This window comes from Scyliorhinus torazame, chromosome 25, assembly GCF_047496885.1.
Source record: "Scyliorhinus torazame isolate Kashiwa2021f chromosome 25, sScyTor2.1, whole genome shotgun sequence".
NCBI lineage: Eukaryota > Metazoa > Chordata > Chondrichthyes > Carcharhiniformes > Scyliorhinidae > Scyliorhinus > Scyliorhinus torazame.
The window spans coordinates 44925454-44950743 of NC_092731.1; the positions used below are offsets into that span (position 1 = coordinate 44925454).

At 51.4% G+C, this 25290-nt stretch overlaps 2 protein-coding genes across 2 annotated transcripts in view; one reads left to right on the forward strand and one right to left on the reverse strand.

Moving 5' to 3' along the window:
- LOC140402226 (basic phospholipase A2 2-like) overlaps positions 1-4039 on the reverse strand; it is a 126988-nt gene extending 122949 nt beyond the window's left edge. The window contains exon 1 of the mRNA XM_072489855.1: positions 3997-4039. Within this exon, the coding sequence (XP_072345956.1) occupies positions 3997-4039 (43 nt within the window). The remainder of the gene's footprint in view (positions 1-3996) is intronic.
- LOC140402256 (integrin alpha-X-like) overlaps positions 1-25290 on the forward strand; it is an 815908-nt gene that overhangs the window by 198811 nt on the left and 591807 nt on the right. The gene's annotated exons all lie outside the window — the stretch shown is intronic.

The following is a 25290-nucleotide window of genomic DNA, read 5'->3' on the forward strand; positions in this document are numbered from 1 at the left end:
AGTTGATCTTGGGGGCTTAACTTTATAGTCCCCAGGGGCTTCCCGCCTTTCAGGGCGGAACCCATACCTGGTCCCAAGTGATTGGACTTTGTCCCAATCGCTTGGTTCAATTTCTCCAATACTGGAGCGGTTCCCTGATCGATGGGCGGTCTTGAGGTGCTCGTTCACCACCTTTGTGTTGGCTCCTGCTGGCACCGGGGAGCCTGGCTTTGCTTTGTGTGTCCAAAATGTTACTTATTGTTCCCGGGGATTGCTCATCAGTATGCAGACGGCTGCTACATTGTTATGGTGATGGTCGCTGGTATCGATGTTGGCTGGCCTTTGCAGAGTTAAATACACAGCAAACCTGCACCTGCTGGTTTCTGCCTGTGTTGGCTGACTTTCCTATCAGCCTTTGCCGTTTGCCATTTTAAATCGGGAGTTGGCCAATTTAGGTGGCTACAGTACTGAAGGCACAGTTGCTAAGTTTGCAGATGACACAAAGATCTGGAGAGGGACAGGTAGTATTGAGGAAGCAGGGGGGCTGCAGAAGGATTTGGACAGGCTAGGAGAGTGGGCAATGAAGTGGCAGATGAAATACAATGTGGAAAAGTGTGAGGTTACGCACTTTGGAAGGAGGAATTTAGGCATAGACCATTTTGTAAATGGGGGAATGCTTCGTAAATCAGAAGCACAAAGGGACTTGGGAGTCCTGGGCCGGGATTCTCCCCTACCCGGCGTAATGGAGTGGCGTGATGGAGTGCGTCGAGCCGCACCTTTAGGGGCCAAGCCCTCACCTTGAGGGGCTAGGCCCGCGCCGGAGTGATTTCCGCCCCGCCGGCTGGCGGGAAAGGCCTTTGGCGCCACGCCAGCCCCGCCGATCGGACTTCACCGGGCGGCGCATGCGTGGGAGCGTCAGCGGATGCTCACGGCATCCTCGCGCATGCGCAGTGGAGGGGGTCTCTTCCGCCTCCACCATAGTGGAGACCATGGCGAAGGCGGAAGGAAAAGAGTGCCCCCACGGCACAGGCCCGCCAGCCGATTGATGGGCCAGGCCACCGTGAGGGCCCCCCCGGGGCCAGATCGCCCCATGCCCCCCCAGGACCCCGGAGCCCATCCGCGCCATCTGCCCCCGCTGGTACGGTAGGTGGTTCAATCCACGCCGGCTGGCGAGGGATTGACAGCGGCGGGACTTCGGCCCATCGCGGGCCGGAAAATCGCCGGGGGGAGCCCGCCGACCGGCGCGGCGCGATTCCCGCCCCCGCCGATTCTCTGGTGGCGGAGAATTCGGGACACGGCGGGGGCGAGATTCACGCCAGCCCCCGGCGATTGGGTCGGAGAATCGCGCCCATTGTTCCCGATTCTCTGAAGGTTAATGTGCAGGTTCAGTTGGCAGTTAAGAAGGTAAATGCAATGTTAGCATTCATGTCAGAGGGCTAGAATACAAGACCAAGGAGTAATCTCTAAGGATGTACAGGCCTCTGGTCAGACCCCATTTGGAGTATTGTGAGCAGTTTTAGGCCCCGTATCTAAGGAAGGATGTGCTGACCTTGGAAAGGGTCCAGAGGAGGTTCACAAGAATGATCCTTGGAATGAGGAACTTGGCGTATGAGGAACGATTGAGGACTCTGGGTCTGTACTCTTTGGACTTTAGAAGGATGAGGGGGGATCTCATTGAAACTTACAGGAAACTGCGAGGCCTGGATAGAGGGAACGTGGAGAGGATGTTTCAACTTGTAGGAGAAACTAGAACCAGAGAACACAATCTCAGACTAAAGGGACGATCCTTTAAAACAGAGATGAGGAGGAATTTCTTTAGCCAGAGGGTGGTGAATCTGTGGAACTCTTTGCCGCAGAAGGCTGTGGAGGCCAAATCACTGAGTGTCTTTAAGACAGAGATAGATCGGTTCTTGATTAATACGGGGGTCAGGGGTTATGGGGAGAAGGCAGGAGAATGGGAATGAGGAAATATCAGCCATGATTGAATGATTGAATGGCGGGGCAGACTCGATGGGCCGAGTGGCCTAATTCTGCTCCTTTGTCTGATGGTCTTATACTAAGGTGGAGGGACTCGGAGCCCCCAAAGTCGGGGGTGTGGGTTAGCGACATGGCAGGGTTTCTCAGACTCGAAAAATTAAATTCACCTCGAGGGGTTTACAGGGGTTTGATCGGACGTGGCAGCCGTTCATCGATTTCTTCGAGAAAAATTAAGCTGTCAGCGGGGGTGGGGGGTGTGGGGTGGCTGCTGGGGGGGAGGGCTGGAGGAAGGGGGGAAGGGGAGGAATGGGAGGTGGTTGGGGAAGGTGGCACTGTTTGTGTAAGCCATGTTGGCTGGGCTTTGTGTCCGAGGGCATTTGCTGGGTATAATATTGTTGTTTTGTTATTGAAACTTGATGCTTAAAATTGTTAAAATGATAAATGCCTCAATAAAATATTTTCTAAAAAAAAACATTCTATTCCTTTCTCCCTCACATACTTACCAAGCTTCCCCTCAAAGCCGTCAACAATAGTCACATCAATCATTCGCTGTGGTAATGAGTTTCACAATCTGTCCATCAAACACTCCCAGGACAGGTTACAGCACGGGGTTAGATACAGAGGAAATCTCCCTCTACACTGTCCCCATCAAACACTCCCAGGACAGCTACAGCACGGTGTTAGATCCAGAGTAAAGCTCCCTCTACACTGTCCCCGTCAAACACTCCCAGGACAGGTACAGCACGGGGTTAGATACAGAGTAAAGCTCCCTCTACACTGTCCCCATCAAACACTCCCAGGACAGGTACAGCACGGGGTTAGATACAGAGGAAATCTCCCTCTACACTGTCCCCATCAAACACTCCCAGGACAGGTACAGCACGGTGTTAGATCCAGAGTAAAGCTCCCTCTACACTGTCCCCGTCAAACACTCCCAGGACAGGTACAGCACGGGGTTAGATACAGAGGAAATCTCCCTCTACACTGTCCCCATCAAACACTCCCAGGACAGCTACAGCATGGGGTTAGATACAGAGTAAAGCTCCCTCTACACTGTCCCCGTCAAACACTCCCAGGACAGGTACAGCACGGGGTTAGATACAGAGGAAATCTCCCTCTACACTGTCCCCATCAAACACTCCCAGGACAGCTACAGCACGGGGTTAGATACAGAGTAAAGCTCCCTAAAACTGTCCCCATCAAACACTCCCAGGACAGCTACAGCACGGGGTTAGATACAGAGTAAAGCTCCCTAAAACTGTCCCCATCAAACACTCCCAGGACAGGTACAGCATGGGGTTAGATACAGAGTAAAGCTCCCTCTACACTGTCCCCATCAAACACTCCCAGGACAGGTACAGCACGGGGTTAGATACAGAGTAAAGCTCCCTCTACACTGTCCCCATCAAACACTCCCAGGGCAGGTACAGCACGGGGTTAGATACAGAGTAAAGCTCCCTCTACACTGTCCCCATCAAACACTCCCAGGACAGGTACAGCACGGGGTTAGATACAGAGTAAAGCTCTCTCTCCACTGTCCCCATCAAACACTCCCAGGACAGGTACAGCACGGGGTTAGATACAGAGTAAAGCTCCCTCTACACTGTCCCCATCAAACACTCCCAGGGCAGGTACAGCACGGGGTTAGATACAGAGTAAAGCTCCCTCTACACTGTCCCCATCAAACACTCCCAGGACAGGTACAGCACGGGGTTAGATACAGAGTAAAGCTCTCTCTCCACTGTCCCCATCAAACACTCCCAGGACAGGTACAGCACGGGGTTAGATACAGAGTAAAGCTCCCTCTACACTGTCCCCATCAACACCCCCAGGACAGGTACAGCACGGGGTTAGATACCGAGTAAAGCTCCCTCGACACTGTCCCCATCAAACACTCCCAGTTCAGGTATTCACATTTATTTTAACTTCTTTCTCATTGACAATTCTCTGTTCTGAATTACCCCAGTTTTGGGTGCTGCCTCACTTGCTGTTCCCCCCACTCCTACAGCACATCCCTGAGGTCTCCAGTTGATCACTTACCTCCGAACACGATGAGGATGGCAGTGAGTTTCGGAGACTCCATGACTTCTCGTTTCCTCCGAGTGATCGATGTTTGTCTCTCCGTGGCTCTGCCTCTTTTATTCAGCTCTCGGGGTGGTTACAACCCAGATTAGCTCAGCAAATGCAAATAGGGTGAAGAATCCTTGCCTGCTGATTCAGATATTTTGCAGTTGTCCAACAGGTGAGATGTTTGAGGAACCTGTTATTCTGGTGCGGGGCTTGTAGGCTTGGATTCTCTGAGCAAAATACTGAGAAGTGAGGACATCTGGAAAGTGTCACTTTCTAGGTTGCACTCAGCTATCAGCACTCAGACCGAGTCACTCAGCTGTAAGTCCAGCACAATTCCCACTCCAATTTATTCAGTCACAATGATCAGATTAATGATCTCCCTCATCTATCGGAGTGTGAATTTACTGACCGAGTTGCATCGCTCTGCATGCCAGAAAATGTGTCCTAGGAAAGGTCTCTATTTTACTAGAGTTAGATTCCTGGGAAAACATGTGTAGGGTTGTTGGATTTGGTCAGCTTTGGCATGGGAGTGTCCCTTTAAGAAATGGTTTGTCTTCTCAAATGACTGCAGTGATGTAATTGTGTGGGTGGAGCTGGGCTGTGGCTCTGAGTTTTACTTTCTGTTTAGACAGTTGGAAGCTGGATAAAGACAGAGAAGTCTTGTGTGTGTGTGTCTCTCTCTCTTGCTGCAGGTTAAAAGGGTGTCTCCAGATCACTCGATAACTTCAAAGTAATAACTGTTTCTGGAAAGAATTCAAACCTCCTGTTTGGTGGTAAAAGGGCGGTCTGGTTTATGGATTTTGTTACTTGAGTGAAACAGTAAAGGGAAGTTACTAAGTGTTCTATATAGAGTACTGTAGCTGTGTGGGGGATTTATGTTTGTAGTTGATAAAATGCTTACTGTGTGTGTTTATAAAATGTTATCTGAATTCGTAGAATAAACTTTGTTTTGGATTAAAAGTGCTTCAGGCCTTGGTGCATAACAGCCGGAAAGTAGGCCCTTGTGCTCCTCATAACCAACATTTATAAACAGTTGTAGGTCAGGTGAACTCCATCATAGACTTTGGCGTTTTCTGAATCCTGGCCCATAACAGCTTTGTGATGGGTTGATTCCGGTGGCGTTATGTCGGGGGAAGATGTACGTTATGTAGCAGGGAGCACGGTGTGACAGTGATTAGCACTGTTGCCTCACAGCGCCAAGGACCCGGGTTCAATCCCACCTCTGGGTGACTGTGTGGAGTTTGCATGTTTGTCCTGTGTCTGCGTGGGTTTTCTCCGGGCGCTCCGGTTTCCTCCCACAGTCGAAAGATGTGTAGGTGAGGTGGATTGGCCGTGATAAATTGCCGTTAGTGTCCAGGAATGTATACGTTAGGTGGGGTGATGGGGATAGGAACGGGGTAGGTAGGGTAGGTAGAGTGCTCTTTCAGAGGGTTGGTGCAGACTCGATGGGCTGAATGGCCCCCGATGCGCTGAGGAATCCTGTGGTTCTGAGGCAGGCACGAGGCGGCTCCCGCTCGGGTTCTGTTATTTTATTTATTTTCACTTAGTTCCAGGGGGTAACTTTGTTTAAAAACCCACTTGTTTAATGGAATAAGGAACCTACACAGCTGAAATGCCCAGGGTGCTGTGTATTATAACCTGTGTATCATTGTCTCCTGAGGATTAATGCAGCCTCTCTGACTAGGCCTCAATTCAAGACCTAATCTCAGGAGCTCCAGGAAGGTTTAATTTGAAGAGAGAAAGTGTGAGAGAGGGAGGGGGACAGAAATGTGAATGAGAACATTTAAAAACTAAATGAATGGATTGACTTGTAAAGCAAGTGGGAGAAGTCACCGGAGGCTGAATTTAAAGTTGTTTAACACGAGGCTGCATTCTGGATTCATGCAGCCGGTTTACACACTGCGGTGAATTGAGGCTTCAGTCAAATGCACAGGAATCATTTTGAATTGAGTTTTAGTGAGGTGCTGACTTTGCATTTGTCCTTTGTTCTCTCGCTATCAGTCTCTTTACCTATTCCTCTCTCTGTCTCCCCCTCAGCCAATCTCTCTCTGCCTATCTGTCTTTCATTCTGTCTCTCTCTCTCTGTCTGTCTCTCTCTGTTTCGCTCTCTTTCTCTCTGTCTGTCTCTCATTCTGTCTCTCTCTCTGTCTGTCTCTCTCTGTTTCGCTCTCTTTCTCTCTGTCTGTCTCTCTCTGTTTCGCTCTTTCTCTCTGTCTGTCTCTCCCTGTTTCGCTCTCTTTCTCTCTGTCTGTCTCTCATTCTGTCTCTCTCTCTCTGTCTGTCTCTCTCTGTTTCGCTCTTTCTCTCTGTCTGTCTCTCTCTGTTTCGCTCTCTTTCTCTCTGTCTGTCTCTCTCTGTTTCGCTCTGTCTGTCTCTCTGTCTGTCTCTCTCTGTTTCGCTCTTTCTCTCTGTCAGTCTCTCTCTGTTTCGCTCTCTTTCTCTCTGTCTGTCTCTCTCTGTTTCGCTCTCTTTCTCTCTGTCTGTCTCTTTCTGTTTCGCTCTTTCTCTCTGTCAGTCTCTCTCTGTTTCGCTCTCTTTCTCTCTGTCTCTCTCTCTGTTTCGCTCTCTTTCTCTCTGTCTCTCTCTGTTTCGCTCTTTCTCTCTGTCTGTCTCTCTCTGTTTCGCTCTTTCTCTCTGTCTGTCTCTCTCTGTTTCGCTCTTTCTCTCTGTCTGTCTCTCTCTGTTTCCCTCTCTTTCTCTCTGTCTCTCTCTGTTTCGCTCTTTCTCTCTGTCTGTCTCTCTCTGTTTTGCTCTCTTTCTCTCTGTCTGTCTCTCTCTGTTTTGCTCTCTTTCTCTCTGTCTGTCTCTCTCTGTTTTGCTCTCTTTGTCTCTGTCTGTCTCTCTCTGTTTTGCTATCTCTCTGATAGGTGGTGATCTGAATTAATAAGAGAGATTGGTTCCGGGGGAGAGGGTTACAGCTGATCGGGGTGGACGGTACGGGATGGTAGCAGGGGCATTAGAGGAGATGTCGGTGGTTCTGGTGAATGTGAGCGCCCTGAATTGGGACGATGGATCGTTTATGAAACGGCTGCTGGCTACAGTGCCGGATATGGACACCCACCAATTGATTTTAGACGGGATTTAAACTGTGTGTTGGACCCGAAGGTGCATCGATCCAGGCCGAAATCCTTGGACCCGGCAGGGATGGCAAAGGTATTCTTTACTCAGAGAGTGGTTAGGGTGTGGGATGGACTGCCTGCTGTGATAGTGGAGTCGGACAATTTAGGAACATTCAAGGGGTTATTGGATAGGCACATGGAGCACACCAGAATGACAGGGAGTGGGATAGCTTGATCTTGGATTCGGACAATGCTCGGCACAACATCGAGGGCCGAAGGGCCTGTTCTGTGCTGTACTGTTCTATGTTCTATATTCTATGTATTGTCTGCATTTATGGAGGTGACGGAAGGTGGGGGAAAAGTCGGGGGCGGGGGGCAGATCTGTGACAGTTTACACGCCCTCGTACACAAGGGGTTGGATTCTCCGGTCTCCGACGCAGAAATCGCGTTCGGCGATTGGCCGGAGAATCAAAGTTCCCGATGAATCGGGGGCGGCGCAGCTTTCGCGATGCTCCGCCCTAAAGCGGCGTATTGACGGCCTCAGGACATTGCCTGGGGCCCACCCCCCCCCGATGCTCCGCCCCAACCGGCCGAGTTCCCGACGCCGTTGGTCGATGTTGTCTCAGGCGTCGGGAACGCAGCGTGGCGGCTGCGGACTCAGTCCAGCAGTGCCACAGTCAGTGGAGGGCCGATCCGCGGGCAGGGGGGGACTTCATCAAGGGCTGGGGGCAGTATGGGAGGGGGGGGGAGTTCAGGGCGCACAAGTCGGCCACAGGAAGGTCATTATTTTGCGGGCCGGGTCCGTGAGTGGCCTCCGCCATGTAGCACAGCGGGGCCGCTGCCTGCATGCAGCCCCCCGCCAAACGGAGCATCGGGGGCTGTTTTACCCCATTTCCTCTGCGTGGGGCCAAGCCTCAGAATCGGAGAATCCAGCCCAAGGTGTATCCGGGGCCTGATTATTTTATGCTGAGTCGGACTCTTCTCGCTGGGGTGAGGAAGGCTGAGTACTCGGCGGGGGTTATTTCACATCAGGCCCCACATTGGGTGGACCTTGTCGTGTTGGGTGCTCTGCTGCAGAGATGAACCAACACGGAGGCGAATGGTACAACACAGTTTTATTACTAACTAATATATACAATTGTTAACTGGTCACCGTGGTTCGTTCATCACCCCAGTGTCTGTGAACCTAACCCTAGCAGTAACTAGTAGACGCACGCAGCACATGGTGAATGTCTGAGTCGCTTGCTGTGAGCTCTGTGTCCTGAGCTGTCTCCTGCTGGAATGCTCGGGAAGTGTCGTGTTCCCTGTTTTATAGTGTGTATGCTCTTGTCTGTGATTGGCTGTGGTGTTGTGTGTGTTGATTGGTCCGTTGATCTGTCCGTCAGTATGTATGTATGTATGTACGTACCATGATGTTTACCTGACTATCATGACATCCCCCCTTCTTTACAAGCACATGTGCCTACGTGGTGATAAATAGAGATATGGGGCGTCATTCTCCGACCCCCCGCCGGGTTGGAGAATCGCCGGGGGCTGCCGTGAATCCCGCCCCCTCCGGTTGCCGAAGTCTCCGGTACCGGATATTCGGCGGGGGCGGGAATCGGGCCGCGCCGGTTGGCGGGCCCCCGCTGGATTCTCCAACCCGGATGGGCCAAAGTCCCGCCGATAAATTGCCTGTCCCGCCGGCGTGGATTAAACCACCTTTTGAACGGCGGGACAAGGCGGCGTGGGCGGGCTCCGTGGTCCTGGGGGGGGCGCGGGGTGATCTGGCCCCGGGGGGTGCCCCCACGGTGGCCTGGCCCGCGATCGGGGCCCACCGATCCGCGGGCGGGCCTGTGCCGTGGGGCCACTCTTTCCCTTCCGCCACCGCCACGGTCTCCACCATGGCGGAGGCGGAAGAGACTCCCTCCACTGCGCATGCGCGGGAAACTGTCAGCAGCCGCTGACGCTCCCGCGCATGCGCCGCCCCGATATGTCATTTCCGCGCCAGCTGGCGGAAACTGCCTTTGTTGCCCCACCAGCTGGCAGAAATTCCTCCGGCGTCGGCCTAGCCCCTTAATGTTGGGGCTCGGCCCCCAAAGATGGTGCATTCCGCACCTTTGGGGCGGCGCGATGCCCGTCTGATTGGCGCCGTTTTGGGCGCCAGTCGGCGGACATCGCGCCGTTTGGGGAGAATTTCGCCCATGTACTGAGTGCAGCTGAATGTCTGTGTGTGCAATATTTACAGCATATACATGAGGCTAAACTATATACATGGGGCGATGTCAGGCGCAACATGGCAGCAAGGTTGTACCATTAACAAAACTCATGGAACTAGTAAAACAAACTTCTGTAACGACAAGACAAAAGATAAACATGTTAACACAGTAGTATAAAATGTCAGTGAGTTCACTGTCCACACAGGCTCATAAGTCCAGCCTAGTAGGTGGGCGACGAATTCGGGTTGACCACCTCAAGGGTGGGTCAGGATCCACCGACTGATGAACGGGTCTGGCCACGGGCGACAGCGGAATGGGCATGGTGGCAGGAAGCTCTACGAAATCGACACCCGGAACAACAGGAGGGCGTGGCACCGGTGCGAGTTCCCGTAGCGAGCGTGGAAGTAGTCGAAGTGCCCGGCGATTGCGCCTGTGAATGGAACCATCAGGTATGCGAACCAGGAACGAGCGGGGGGCCACACGTCGGAGAACTTCGGCAGTTGCTGACCAGCCACCCCCTGGTAGGTGGATGCGGACGTCGTCCCCAGGCACCAGGGCGGGAAGATCAGTTGCCCGAGTGTCATGTGCCACCTTCTGGCGAGCACGCTGCTGTTGCATCCTGTGCAGCGTGGGCATGGTTGGTTGTGGAGACCAGAATGGTCCTGAGGGCACGACCCATCAGCAGCTGGGCAGGCGAGTGGCCAGTGGCTAGCGGGGCCGAGCGATAGGCCAGCAGGGCTAAACAGAAATCCGACCCGGCAGCAGCAGCTTTGCAGAGGAGCCGCTTGATGATGTGAACGCCCTTCTCCGCCCTTCCATTGGACTGGGGATGCAGGGGGCTGGAGGTCACGTGTGTGAAGCCATACGAAGCAGCAAACAAAGACCATTCCTGGCTGGCAAAACAAGGCCCATTGTCCGACATGACAGTGAGCGGGATGCCGTGGCGAGCAAAGGTGTCTTTGCAGGTGACAGTTGAGCACCATGTTGGCAATATCATCACTGATGCCCGGCCAGTATACCGCCTCTCGGGCCCTCCGTCTGCACTTCTCGACCCCCAGATGGCCTTTGTGTAATTGGTCGAGGACCAGCTTGTGCATGCTGTGCGGAATCACAATCCGGTCCAGCTTTAGGGGGACACCATCAATGACGGTCAAGTCGTCTCGGACATTGTAGAACTGCGGGCACTGTCCTTTGAGCCACCCACTCGCCATGTGGCGCATCACACGTTGCAGAAGGGGATCAGCCGCAGTCTCCCGGCGAATACGGGCCAGACCTGCGTCATCGGCTGGCAGATTTGCCGATGTGAAGGCCACCTGTGCGTCGACCTGACAGACGAACCCCTCCAAGTCGGGCGGTGTGCTCACTGCTCTAGATAGGGCATCCGTAAGGATAAGGTCCTTTCCCGGGGTGTAGACAAGTTCGAAGTCGTACCTCCTGAGCTTGAGTAGGATGCGCTGGAGGCGAGGGGTCATTTCGTTCAGGTCCTTGTGTATGATGCTGATCAGGGGGCGATGGTCGGTTTCAAAGGTAAACTGGGGGAGACCATGTACGTAGTCATGGAACTTGTCTATTCCGGTTAGCAAGCCCAGGCACTCCTTCTCAATTTGCGCGTAGCGCTGTTCTGTGGGGGTCATGGCCCACGAGGTGACCGGGGCCCATGATGCAGTGTCATCCCGTTGCAGGAGCACCGCCCCAATGTCGGACTGGCTGGCATCGGTCGAGATGTTCGTGTCCCGAGAGGTGTCGAAAAAGGCCAAGACTGGGGCTGTGGTGAGTTTAATTTTGAGCTCTTCCCATTCCTTCTGATGTGCGGGCAGCCATTGGAACTCCGTGGACTTCTTGACGAGGTGGCGAAGAGTCGTCGTGTGTGAGGCCAGGTTGGGAATGAACTTCCCCAGGAAGTTGACCATGCCTAGGAAGCGTAGCGCTGCTTTCTTGTCTGCCGGCTGCAGCATGGCTGTAATGGCGCTCACCTTGTCTGCATCCGGACGGACCCCTGACCGGGATATGTGGTCCCCCAGAAACTTTAACTCGGTCTGGCCGAAGGAACATTTGGACCGGTTGAGGCGCAGGCCGTTTTCCCCAATCCGCTCAAATACGCGCTGGAGGCGACTGATGTGCTCCTGTGGTGTGTCGGACCTGATGATGACGTCGTTGACGCAGACGCGCACCCCTTCAATACCCTCCATCATCTGCTCCAAGATCCTATGAAAGACCTCGGATGCCGAGGTGATGCCAAATGGCATCCTATTATAGCAGAACCTGTCGAATGGAGTGTTGAAGGTGCACAGCTTCCTGCTGGACTGGTCCAGTTGGATCTGCCAGAGACCGTTCGAGGCATCCAGCTTTGTGAAGATCTTAGCCCGGGCCATTTCGCTCGTGATCTCCTCCCGTTTGGGTATGGGGTAGTGTTCCCTCATATATTGTTATTCAGGTCCTTCGGGTCAATGCAAATTCGGAGTTCTCCCGAGGGCGTCTTGACACACACCATGGAGCTGACCCACGGCGTGGGCTCCGTGACCCTGGAAAGCACCCCTTGGTCCTGGAGATCCTGCAGCTGCTACTTGAGGCGGTCTTTGCGTGGCGCTGGGACCCGGCGAGGCGCGTGAATGACCGGGGTGGCGTCTGGTTTGAGTCGTATTCTGTAGGTATAGGGAGCGTGCCCATGCCCTCGAATGCCTCCTGGTTGTGGGCGAGTAGCGAGTGGAGCTGTGCCCTGAATTCCGCATTCGGGAAGTCTGATGTGCCTTCAGGAGACAAAGGGTGGACCCGCTGCACGAGGTTGAGAGCCTTGCACGCCTGTGCGCCGAGCAGGGAGTCCTTTGATGATCCGACAATCTCGAATAACAGGGTGGCCGTGTGAGTGTTGTGTGTCACCTGGAGCTGGCAGATCCCATGGCCAGGATAACGTCCCCGTTGTAGTCGACCATCTTGCAGCGGGATGGCCGAATTGGTCTGACCTTCAATGCGTGGAAGGCTGACCATGCTATCAGGTTGGCGGAGGCACCAGTGTCCAAGCGAAATGTTATCGGTGATCGGTTGACCATCAGGGTGGCACACCATTCAGCACCCGGATTGATACTATTCACTGGCATCAGCTGGTGGGTCCTGGATGGAGACATCTGGCTCCTATCGATGACCGCAACACGGAAGGCGTCCCGGTCGTCTGTGTCACTGTTTTGGAAATCAGCTGGGAATGACTCATAGTCCGGAGGCTGAATGGTCCGCACGTTCCTGTGAGGCTGTCGGAATTGGGGAGCATTGGCCGGTTGAGCTGCTCGACAGCAGGCAGCGTAGTGGCCCATCTTGCCACAGCGTAGGCATTGTCTGTTCTTCGCTGACATTGGCTGACATTGCCGCTTTAAGTGAGCGGCTCCACAGTTGCCACACGTCGTGACGTCATGTCGTTCGTTACGCCACCGCGCATGCGCAGTTTGGTCTTGAGCTGAGCGCATCTGCGCATCGTGTCTCTCTGCGTCGACGTCATTTTTGGTGCGCACAAACGTAGGAGGGCGTGAAAAGCGCATGAAATGGCCGCCCCCGTCCGGGCCACGGGCCGGGAGGCACTCGATCGCCTGGACCCACTCGGCCGCGTAGGACGCCTGCCCTGCCGATTCGGCCGTGTGAGACCCCTGCCCTGCCGATTCGGCCGTGTGGGACCCACGCCCTGCCGATTCGGCCGTGTGGGACCCCTGCCCTGCCGATTCGGCCGTGTGGGACCCACGCCCTGCCGATTCAGCCGTGTGGGACCCCTGCCCTGCCGATTCGGCCGTGTGGGACCCCTGCCCTGCCGATTCGGCCGTGTGGGACCCCTGCCCTGCCGATTCGGCCGTGTGGGACCCCTGCCCTGCCGATTCGGCCGTGTGGGACCCCTGCCCTGCCGATTCGGCCGCTTTAAATTGGGAGTAGCGGCTGGTCGCGTTTTCGTGCAGAACGCAGGCTTCGATGGTGGAGGCGAGGGTGGGGCCTTTTATGTTGAGGAGCTGTTGGTGTAAGGTGCCCGAGGTGACCCCAAAAACAATCTGGTCCCGGAGTATTGAATCAGAGGTGGTGTCGTAACCGCAGGACTGCGCGAGGATACGGAGATGGGTAACAAAAGACTGAAAGGGTTCATCCTTACCCTGCAGGCGCTGCTGGGAAAGATTCCTCTCGAAACTCTCGTTTACCTCGACGCTGAAGTGTTGGTCGAGTTTGAGAAGGACCGTCTTGTACTTGGTCTTGTCCTCACCTTCAGCGAATACCAGAGAGTTGTAGACATGGATGGCGTGTTGTCCTGCCGTGGAGAGGAGGAGGGCGATCTTCCTGGTGTCCGAAGCGCCTTCCCTCTCGGTGGCTTCCAGGAAGAACTGGAAGCCCTGTTTGAACAGCTTTCAGTTGAGGCCAATGTTTCCAGCGATTTGGAGCGGCTGCGGCGTGTTGACGGTGTCCATGGCGCAGGACGGCAGATTCGTTAGGTAGATCTCGCAGTTACCGGGTTCCAATCCTGGTACTAAGTTGTGTTGGGTGCTCTGCTACACAGATAAACCAACACGGTGGCGAATGGTACAACACAGTTTTATTACTAACTAATATATACAATTGTTAACTGGTTACTGTGGTTCGTTCATTACCTCAGTATCTGTGAACCTAACCCTAGCAGTAACTAGTAGACGCACGCAGCACATGGTGAATGTCTGAGTCGCTTACTGTGAGCTCTGTGTCCTGAGCTGTCTCCTGCTGGAATGCTCGGGAAGTGTTGTGTTCCCTGTTTTATAGTGTGTATGCTCTTGTCTGTGATTGGCTGTGGTGTTGTGTCTGTTGATTGGTTCGTTGATCTGTCCATCAGTATGTATGTATGTATGTACGTACCATGATGTTTACCTGAATATCATGACAGACCTGGTGTTTGATGTCAGTCGGGAGGGTCGTAGGGGGTGGCGGTTAGACGTAGGGTGCTGTCGGACTTGGGATTCTGTGTGAGGATTCCGAGGGCCATACGGGAGTCTGTGGAACATAATGATAATGAGGAGGTCTCTCCCTCGAATTTGTGGGAGGGACTGAACGTGGTGATCAGGGGAGAGATCAAAGTGTTTAAGGCACATGTGGATGGAGAGGCGAGGGAGGAGCGACAGAAACAGCTGGATGAGATTCTCGGGATGGGTCGTAGGTGAGTGAGGGTCACGACCCCGGAGGTTTTAGCGTGCAGGAAAAATCTGCAAATGCAGTTTGACTTGCTGTCCACGGACAGGGCTTTGCGGCAATTGAGGCGGGTGAATGGGACGGTGTAGAGTATGGGGAGAAGGCCAGCCCTCTCTTGGCTCACCAATTAACGTGGCAGGATGCGGCCAGGGAGATTGTTCAGGTTAGGGATTTGGAGGGGAGGCTGGACTCAGCCCCGGATAAGGTGAATGGAGTGTTTATTTTATGTGAGCCTGTGTAGGTCAGAGCCTCCGCAGGACGTACGAGGGATGGCAGAGTTCCTGGGTGGGTTTGGAGTTTCCCAAGGTGGGGGAGGAATTGTGGGTGGAACTGGAGGCACCACTGGGCCTGGAGGAGATTCAGATCGCGTTGAAACACATGCAGGCAGGGAAGGCCCCGGGGCCGGATGGGTTTCCGGTGGAGTTTCATAGGAAGTTTGTAGACCTATTAGCCCCGTTGCTGGTAAGGACCTTCAATGAAGCAAGGGAGGGGGGACCCTGCCCCCGACAATATCTGAGGCGACGATCTCTTTGATCTTGAAGTGGGATAAGGACCCACTGCAAGGTGGGTCGTATAGACCGATCTCGCTCCTTAACGTAGATGCTAAGTTGCTGGCAAAAATGTTGGCTATGAGGATTGAGGACTGTGTCCCGGGGTTGATTCATGAGGACCAGACGGGATTTGTAAAGTGTAGACAGCTAAACACCAATGTGCGAAGGCTCCTAAATGTGATAATGATGCCATCGGTGGAGGGAGAGGCGGAGATAGTGGCTGCCATGGACGCGGAGAAGGCCTTTGACTGAGTAGAGTGGGAGTATCTCTGGGAAGTGTTGAGGAGGTTTGGGTTCGGGGGAGGGTTTATTAGTTGGGTTACGCTCCTGTATAAAGCCCCGGTGGCGAGTGTGGTCACGAACCGGCGGAGGTCGGAGTATTTCCGGCTGTATCGAGGGACGAGGCAGGGGTGCCCCCTGTCCCCTCTGCTGTTTGCATTGGCAATTGAACCGTTGGGGGAGTCGGGGAAATGGAAGGGGGTGGTCCGAGGGGGAGAGGAACATCGAGTGTCGCTGTATGCAGCCGACCTGTTGCTGTATGTGGCGGATCCAGTGTCCAGTGGAGGGGATGGTTGAGGTCATGCAGATCCTAAGGGAGTTTGGAGATTTTTCGGGCTATAAGCTCAACGTGGGAAAGAGTGAGCTCTTTGTGGTGCATCCGGGGGATCAGGGAAGAGGGATAGACGACCTACCGTTGAGGAGGGCGGAAAGGAGCTTTCGATACTTGGGGATTCAGGTAGCTAGGAGCTGGGGGGCACTGCACAAACGTAATTTGATGCGGCTGGTGGAACAGATGGAGGAGGATTCTAAAAGGTGGGACATGTTGCCACTCTCGTTGGCGGGCAGGGTACAGTCGGTTAAAATGGTGGTCCTCCCAAGGTTTCTTTTTGTGTTCCAGTGCCTTCCAATCGTGATCACCAAGGCCTTTTTTAAGAGGGTAGGCAGGAGAATTATGGGATTTGTGTGGGCGAGCAAGACCCCGAGGGTAAGGAGGGGGTTCCTGGAGCGTAGCAGGGATAGAGGAGGGTTGGCGTTGCCGAATTTGGGTGGCTATTACTGGGCAGCCAACGTGGCGATGATCCGTAAGTGGGTGATGGAGGGAGAGGGGGCGGCGTGGAAGAGGTTGGAGATAGCGTCCTGCAAAGGAACGAGCCTGGGGGCGCTGGTGACAGCACCGCTGCCGCTCTGGCCGACAAGGTACACCATGAGCCCGGTGGTGGCGGCAACGTTAAAGATCTGGGGGCAGTGGAGGCGACACAGGGGAGCGCTGGGAGCCTCGGTGTGGTCCCTGATTAGGGATAACCATCGGTTTGTCCCAGGAAGGATGGACGGGGTGTTTCTGAGCTGGCATCGGGCAGGGATCAGAAGAATGGGGGACCTGTTGATCGATGGGACGTTTGCGAGCTTAGGGGCGCTGGAGGAGAAATTTGGTCTACCCCCGGGAAATGCCTTCAGGGACATGCAAGTGCGGGCGTTTGTGAGGCGGCAGGTGAGGGAATTCCCGCTGCTCCCGGCACAAGGGATTCAAGACAGGGTGATTAAGGCGTATGGGTCGGGGAGGGCAAGGTGTTGGCGATATACCAGGAGATGAAAGAAGAGGGGGAGGCTTTGGTAGAGGAGCTGAAAGGTAAATGGGAAGAGGAGCTGGGGGAGGAGATTGAGGTGGGGCTGTGGTCTGATGCCGTAAGTAGGGTTAATTCCTCTTCCTCGTGTGCCAGGCTTAGCCTGATACAGTTTAAGGTAGTGCACAGAGCGCATATGACGGGGCGAGGCTGAGTAGGTTCTTTGGAGTGGAGGACAGATGTGGGAGGTGCTTAGGAAGTCCGGCGAACCATGTCCATATGTTTTGGTCATGCCCGGCACTGGAGGGGTTCTGGAGGGGAGTTGCGGGAATAGTATCTAAGGTGGTGAAAGTCCGGGTCAAGCCAAGCTGGGGGCGAGCACTATTTGGAGTAGTGGACGAGCCGGGAGTGCAGGAGGCGAAAGAGGCCGGCATTCTGGCCTTTGCGTCCCTAGTCACCCGGCGAAGGATCTTGTTAATGTGGAAAGAGGCGAAGTCCCCCAGCGTGAAGGCCTGGATAAATGATATGGCAGGGTTTATCAAGTTGGAGAGGATAAAGTTTGCCTTGAGAGGGTCTGCGCAGGGGTTCTACAGGCGGTGGCAACCGTTCCTAGACTATCTCGCGGAGCATTAGATGAAGGTCGGACAGCAGCAACAGCAACCCGGTGGTGGGGGGGGGGGGGGGGGGGGAGGGGGAGGGAGGGAGGGGGAAGGGGGGTTGTTCTGGGGGTCATTTGAGCAAGAAAGCACATGAACGATCCGGAAAACTGACATGTACGGGAGGAATCCAAAGTTCTGTATCATATTGACTTGCCATGTTCATGTCTTGCTATGTGAGCATTCTTTCTCTTTTGTTACGGGGGGGGGGGTTTGTTTGTATGGTTGAAAATTTTGTTTAAAAACTCTTAATAAATATATATTTTTTTTTTTTTAAACTCTCATTTGATTGCAAAATTAACTGGTGCTTGGGGAAGGTCTTCTGCTCCAAGTGTGTCTGGACCCCAGCAAAAGTCAGGAAGCCTGAAGCCCGACGTGACGATTTTCTTCCCATTCCGAGTATTTTCTAACAGTGCAAATGCAGACATTGCTGAGTTTGTATTTCCAGAATTGTCTGTGTTTTTGGGTTGTGTGAACTCCAGCTGGCATTTGTGACATGATTGCACAGGGAACCAAAGAACTGGAATCGAGTTAGATTTTTAAAAGAACTCCTGGGTATATTCTCAAGTAATTGAATTGAGTGGTTAGGAAGTAATTCAGCTTCGTAGAAAATAGATCGAAGTTCCAATGTAAACATATTGAATGATGTCAGTAAAGTGTACGATGGGTGTGTGAAATTTTCCTACTGTTTTGACTGAAAAAGAACGAGCAGGTTGTTTTGCAGACCGGTGGAGTCCAGCATTTGGGGTAATTGAACATTTTGGGTTATCTTGCAGAAACAGTGTGTTAAAATGTTGCCATATGTTATCTTCAAGATTCAAACAAATGGAATGTTTAACTTCTTTGAAAAAAATGCAGTTTTTCTATTCATTGTTTGATTGTTTTCCCTGTGGGATTTCACCCGAGAGAGTCATGGCCAAGTATAAGTTTTGGGTGAAGCAGGTTGAGGGGATATTGGGCCTGGACCTCAGCTGTAATTCCAACCTTTGTTTAAGGTCATACATCCTGTTATCTCTCTATTTCTATTATAGATCTCTGCGCCCACTTTTATAATGCAAACAACTTTTGTGAATTTGTCGTGTTCCAATCACACCCTCCAGCCAGTGTCATTAATAATTACCAATTGACACTAACATCAAAACAATGTTTGAAAGCTGAAATAAAACAAGATGCTGTAAATCCTCAGCAGATCAGGCAGCATCTGAGGGGGGGGAGGGAGACAGTCAACATTTCAGGTTGACGACCACTCACCAGAACTGGGAAAGGTGAGAGATGTAATAGGTTTGAAGCAAGTACAGAGGCAGGGAGAGGCGAGGGAGAAAAGAACAAATGGGTATCTCTGAAAGGGAGGAGTGCAGGAGAGATTCAATGGCAGAAGGGAGGCTTGGGCAGGTCAAATGGAGATGGGAACACAATTAGGTGTAAATTGGGAGAGGTGGATACTCAGCGAGACCTTGGTGTCCTCGTGCATCAGTCGCTGAAAGTAAGCGCGCAGGTACAGCCGGCAGGAAAGAAGGCAAATGGTGTGTTGGCCTTCCTGGCGAGAGGGTTTGAGAATAGGAATAGGGATACTTTACCACAATTGTATCGGCATTGGTGAGGTCACACCTGGAGTATTGTGGGCAGTTTTGGTGACCTTATCTGAGGAAGGATGTTCTTGCTGTGGAGGGAGGACAGCGAAGGTTTACCCGGCTGATTCCTGGGATGGCGGGACTGTCATATGAGGAGAGACTAAATTGATTAAGATTTTATTCATTCGAATTTGGAAGATTGAGAGGGGATCTCATAAAAACAGAAAATTCTAACAAGATTAGACAGGGTGGATTCAGAAAGAATGTTCCCGATGGTGGGGGAGTCCAGAACAGGGGGCTGTAGTTTTAGGATAAGGGGAAAACCTTTTGGGGCTGAGGTGAGGAGAAATTGCTTCACTCAGATCGTGTTTTCGGGATCCTTAAGGGGGAGCAGCCCCAACTCGTGGTCCACATAGGTACCAACGACATAGGTAGGAAAGGGGATCGGGATGTAAGGCAGGAATTCAGGGAGCTAGGGTGGAAACTTAGATCGAGGACAAACAGAGTTATTATCTCTGGGTTGTTCCCCGTGCCACGTGCTAGCGAGACGAGAAATAGGGAGAGAGAGCAGTTGAACACGTGGCTACAGGGATGGTGCAGGAGGGAGGGTTTCAGATTCCTGGATAATTGGGGCTCATTCTGGGGTAGGTGGGACCTCTACAAACGGGATGGTCTTCACCTGGACAAGAGGGGTACCAATATCCTGGGGGAGAAATTTGATAATGCTCTTCGGGAGGGTTTAAACTAGTTCAGCAGGGGATTGGGAAACCTGAATTGTCGCTCCAGCATACAGGAGGTTGAGAGTAGTGAGGTCATGAGTAAGGTTTCAAAGTTGCAGGAGTGTACCGGCAGGCAGGAAGGGGGTTTAAAGTGTGTCTTCTTCAATGCCAGGAGCATCCGGAATAAGGTGGGTGAACTTGCAGCATGGGTTGGTACCTGGGACTTCGATGTTGTGGCCTTTTCGGAAACATGGATAGAGCAGGGATAGGAAAGGTTGTTGCAGGTGCCGGGGTTTAGATATTTCAGTAAGCTCAGGGAAGGTGGTAAAAGAGGGGGAGGGGTAGCATTGTTAGTCCAAGGACAGTATTACAGTGACAGAAAGGACGTTGATGAGGACTCGTCTACTGAGGTAGTATGGGCTGAGGTTAGAAACAGGAAAGGAGAGGTGATCCTGTTAGGGGTTTTCTGTAGGCCTCCAAAAAGTTCCAGAGATGTAGAGGAAAGGATTGCAAAGATGATTCTGGATAGGAGCGAAAGCAACAGGGTAGTTGTTATGGGGGACATTAACTTTCCAAATATTGACTGGAAACGCTAAAGTTTGAGTTCTTTAGATGGGTCTGTTTTTGTCCAATGTGTGCAGGAGGGTTTCCTGACACAGTATGTAGATAGGCCAACGAGAGGCGAGGCCATATTGGATTTGGTGCTGGGTAATGAACCAGGACAGGTGTTAGATTTGGAGGGAGGTGAGCACTTTGGTGATAGTGACCACAATTCGATTACGTTTACTTTAGTGATGGAAAGGGATAGGTAAATACCGCAGGGCAAGAGTTATATCTGGGGGAAAGGCAATTATGATGCGATGAGGCAAGACTTAGGATGCATCTGATGGAGAGGAAAACTGCAGGGGATGGGCACAATGGAAATGTGGAGTTTCTTCAAGGAACAGCTGCTGCGTGTCCTTAATAAGTTTGTGCCTGTCAGGCAGGGAGGACGTGGTCGAGCGAGGGAACCCTGGTTTACTAAAGCAGTCGAAACACTTGTCAAGAGGAAGAAGGAGGCTTATGTAAAGATGAGACATGGAGGTTCAGTTAGGGCGCTCGAGAGTTACAAGTTAGCGAGGAAGGACCTAAAGAGAGAGTGAAGAAGAGCCAGGAGGGGACATGAGAAGTCTTTGGCAGGTAGGATCAAGGATAACCCTAAAGCTTTCTATAGATATGTCAGGAATAAAAGAAAGACTACGGTAAGAGTAGGGCCAGTCAAGGACAGTAGTGGGCAGTTGTGCGTGGAGTCCTAGGAGATAGGAGAGGTGCTAAATGAATATTTTTCGTCAGTATTCACACAGGAAAAAAACAATGTTGTCGAGGAGAATACTGAGATTCAGGCTACTAGACTAGAAGGGCTTGAGGTTCATAAGGAGGAGGTGTTAGCAATTCTGGAAAGTGTGAAAATAGATAAGTCCCCTGGGCCGGATGGGATTTATCCTAGGATTCGCTGGGAAACTAGGGAGGAGATTGCTGAGCCTTTGGCTTTGATCTTTAAGTCATCTTTGTCTACAGGAATAGTGCCAGAAGACTGGTTGTCCCCTTGTTCAAGAAGGGGAGTAGAGACAACCCCAGTAACTATAGATCAGTCAGCCTTACATCCGTTGTGGGCAAAGTCTTGGAAAGGTTTATCAGAGATAGAACATAGAACATAGAAAATACAGCACAGAACAGGCCCTTCGGCCCACGATGTTGTGCCGAACCTTTGTCCTAGATTAATCATAGATTATCATTGAATTTACAGTGCAGAAGGAGGCCATTCGGCCCTTTGAGTCTGCACCGGCTCTTGGAAAGAGCACCATACCCAAACTCAACACCTCCACCCAACACCAAGGGCAATTTGGACATTAAGGGCAATTTATCATTGGCCAATTCACCTAACCCGCACATCTTTGGACTGTGGGAGGAAACCGGAGCACCCGGAGGAAACCCACGCAGACACGGGGAGGACGTGCAGACTCCGCACAGACAATGACCCAAGCCGGAATCGAACCTGGGACCATGGAGCTGTGAAGCAATTGCGCTATCCACAATGCTACCGTGCTGCCCTTAAGAACAAATAAATCTACACTATATCATTTTACCGTCATCCATGTACTTATCCAATAGCTGCTTGAAGGTCCCTAATGTTTCCGACTCAACTACTTCCACAGGCAGTGCATTCCATGCCCCCACTACTCTCTGGGTAAAGAACCTACCTCTGATATTCCTCCTATATCTTCCACCTTTCACCTTAAATTTATGTCCCCTTGTAATGGTGTGTTCCACCCGGGGAAAAAGTCTCTGACTGTCTACTCTATCTATTCCCCTGATCATCTTATAAACCTCTATCAGGTCGCCCCTCATCCTTCTCCGCTCTAATGAGAAAAGGCCTAGCACCCTCAACCTTTCCTCGTAAGACCTACTCTCCATTCCAGGCAACATCCTGGTAAATCTTCTTTGCACCTTTTCCAGAGCTTCCACATCCTTCCTAAAATGAGGCGACCAGAACTGTACACAGTACTCCAAATGTGGCCTTACCAAAGTTTTGTACAGCTGCATCATCACCTCACGGCTCTTAAATTCAATCCCTCTGTTAATGAACGCAACACACCATAAGCCTTCTTCACAGCTCTATCCACTTGAGTGGCAACTTTCAAAGATGTATGAACATAGACCCCAAGATCTCTCTGCTCCTCCACATTGCCAAGAACTCTACCGTTAACCCTATATTCCGCATTCATATTTGTCCTTCCAAAATGGACAAACCTCACACTTTTCAGGGTTAAACTCCATCTGCCACTTCTCAGCCCAGCTCTCCATCCTATCTATGTCTCTTTGCAGCCGACAACAGCCCCTCCTTACTATCCACAACTCCACCAATCTTCGTATCGTCTGCAAATTTACTGACCCACCCTTCAACTCCCTCATCCAAGTCATTAATGAAAATCACAAACAGCAGAGGACCCAGAACTGATCCCTGCGGTACGCCACTGGTAACTGGGATCCAGGCTGAATATTTGCCATCCACCACCACTCTCTGACTTCTATCGGTTAGCCAGTTCGTTATCCAACTGGCCAAATTTCCCACTATCCCATGCCTCCTTACTTTCTGCATAAGCCTACCATGGGGAACTTTATCAAATGCCTTACTAAAATCCATGTGCACTACATCCACTGCTTTACCTTCATCCACATGCTTGGTCACCTCCTCAAAGAATTCAATAAGATTTGTGAGGCAAGACCTACCCCTCACAAATCCGTGCTGACTATCCCTAATCAAGCAGTGTCTTTCCAGATGCTCAGAAATCCTATCCTTCAGTACCCTTTCCATTACTTTGCCTACCACCGAAGTAAGACTAACTGGCCTGTAATTCCCAGGGTTATCCCTAGTTCCTTTTTTGAACAGGGGCACGACATTCGCCACTCTCCAATCCCCTGGTACCACCCCTGTTGACAGTGAGGACGAAAAGATCATTGCCAACGGCTCTGCAATTTCATCTCTTGCTTCCCATAGAATCCTTGGATATATCCCGTCAGGCCCGGGGGACTTGTCTATCCTCAAGTTTTTCAAAATTTCAGATGTATAATCATCTGGAAAGGAATAATTTGATTAGAGATAGTCAACACGGTTTTGTGAAGGGTAGGTTGTGCCTCACAAACCTTATTGAGTTCTTTGAGAAGGTGACCAAACAGGTGGATGAGGGTAAAGCAGTGGTGTATATGGATTTCAGTAAAGCGTTTGATAAGGTTCCCCACGGTAGGCTATTGCAGAAAACACGGAGGCAAGTGATTCAGGGTGATTTAGCAGTTTGGATCAGAAATTGGCTAGCTGGAAGAAGACAAAGGGTGGTGGTTGATGGGAAATGTTCAGACTGGAGTCCAGTTACTAGTGGTGTACCACAAGGATCTGTTGTAGCCACAAGCCACTGCTGTATGTCATTTTTATAAATGACTTGGACGAGGGCGTGAGTAAATTTGCAGATGACACTGAAGTCGGTGGAGTTGTGGACAGTGCGGAAGGATGTTACAAGTTACAGAGTGACATAGATAAGCTGCAGCGCTGGGCTGAGAGGTGGTAAATGGAGTTTAATGCAGAAAAGTGTGAGGTGATTCATTTTGGAAGGAATAACAGGAAGACAGAGTACTGGGCTAATGGTAAGACTCTTGGTAGTGTGGGTGAGCAGAGAGATCTCAGTGTCCATGTACATAGATCCCTGAAAGTTGCACCCAGGTTGAGAGGGTTGTTAAGAAGGCGTACGGTTTATTAGCTTTTATTGGTAGAGGGATTGAGTTTCGGAGCCATGAGGTCATGTTGCAGCTATACAACACTCTGGTGCGGCCGCATTTGGAGTATTGCGTGCAATTCTGGTCGCCGCATTATAGGAAGGATGTGGAAGCATTGCGTGTAAAAATAACTGGTGCTTGGGGAAGGTCTTCTGCTCCAAGTGTGTCTGGACCCCAGCAAAAGTCAGGAAGCCTGAAGCCTGACGTGACGATTTTCTTCCCATTCCGAGTATTTTCTAACAGTGCAAATGCAGACATTGCTGAGTTTGTATTTCCAGAATTGTCTGTATTTTTGGGTTGTGTGAGCTCCAGCTGGCACTTGTGACATGATTGCACAGGGAACCAAAGAACTGGAATCGAGTTAGATTATTAAAAGAACTTCTGGGTATATTCTCAAATAATTGAATTGAGTGGTTAGGAAGTAATTCAGCTTCGTAGAAAATAGATCGAAGTTACAATGTAAACATATTGAATGATGTCAGTAAAGTGTACGATGCGTAATGGTGTGTGAAATTTTCCTACTGTTTTGACTGAAAAAGAACGAGCAGGTTGTTTTGCAGACCGGTGGAGTCCAGCATTTGGGGTAATTGAACATTTTGGGTTATCTTGCACATACAGTGTGTTAAAATGTTGCCATATGTTATCTTCAAGATTCAAACAAATGGAATGTTTAACTTCTTTGAAAAAAATGCAGTTTTTCTATTCATTGTTTGATTGTTTTCCCTGTGGGATTTCACCCGAGAGAGTCATGGCCAAGTATAAGTTTTGGGTGAAGCAGGTTGAGGGGATATTGGGCCAGGACCTCAGCTGTAATTCCAACCTTTGTTTAAGGTCATACATCCTGTTATCTCTCTATTTCTATTATAGATCTCTGCGCCCACTTTTATAATGCAAACAACTTTTGTGAATTTGTCGTGCTCCAATCACACCCTCCAGCCAGTGTCATTAATAATTACCAATTAAGACTAATATCAAAACAATGTTTGAAAGCTGAAATAAAACAAGATGCTGCAAATCCTCAGCAGATCAGGCAGCATCTGAGGGGGGGGAGGGAGACAGTCAACATTTCAGGTTGACGACCACTCACCAGAACTGGGAAAGGTTGGAGATGTAATAGGTTTGAAGCAAGTACAGAGGCAGGGAGAGGCGAGGGAGAAAAGAACAAATGGGTATCTCTGAAAGGGAGGAGTGCAGGAGAGATTCAATGGCAGAAGGGAGGCTTGGGCAGGTCAAATGGAGATGGGAACACAATGAGGTGTAAATTGGGAGAGGTGGATACTCAGCGAGACCTTGGTGTCCTCGTGCATCAGCCGCTGAAAGTAAGCGTGCAGGTACAGCCGGCAGTAAAGAAGGCAAAAGCCTTCATGGCGAGAGGGTTTGAGAATAGGAATAGGGATATTTTACCACAATTGTATCGGCATTGGTGAGGTCACACCTGGAGTATTGTGGGCAGTTTTGGTGA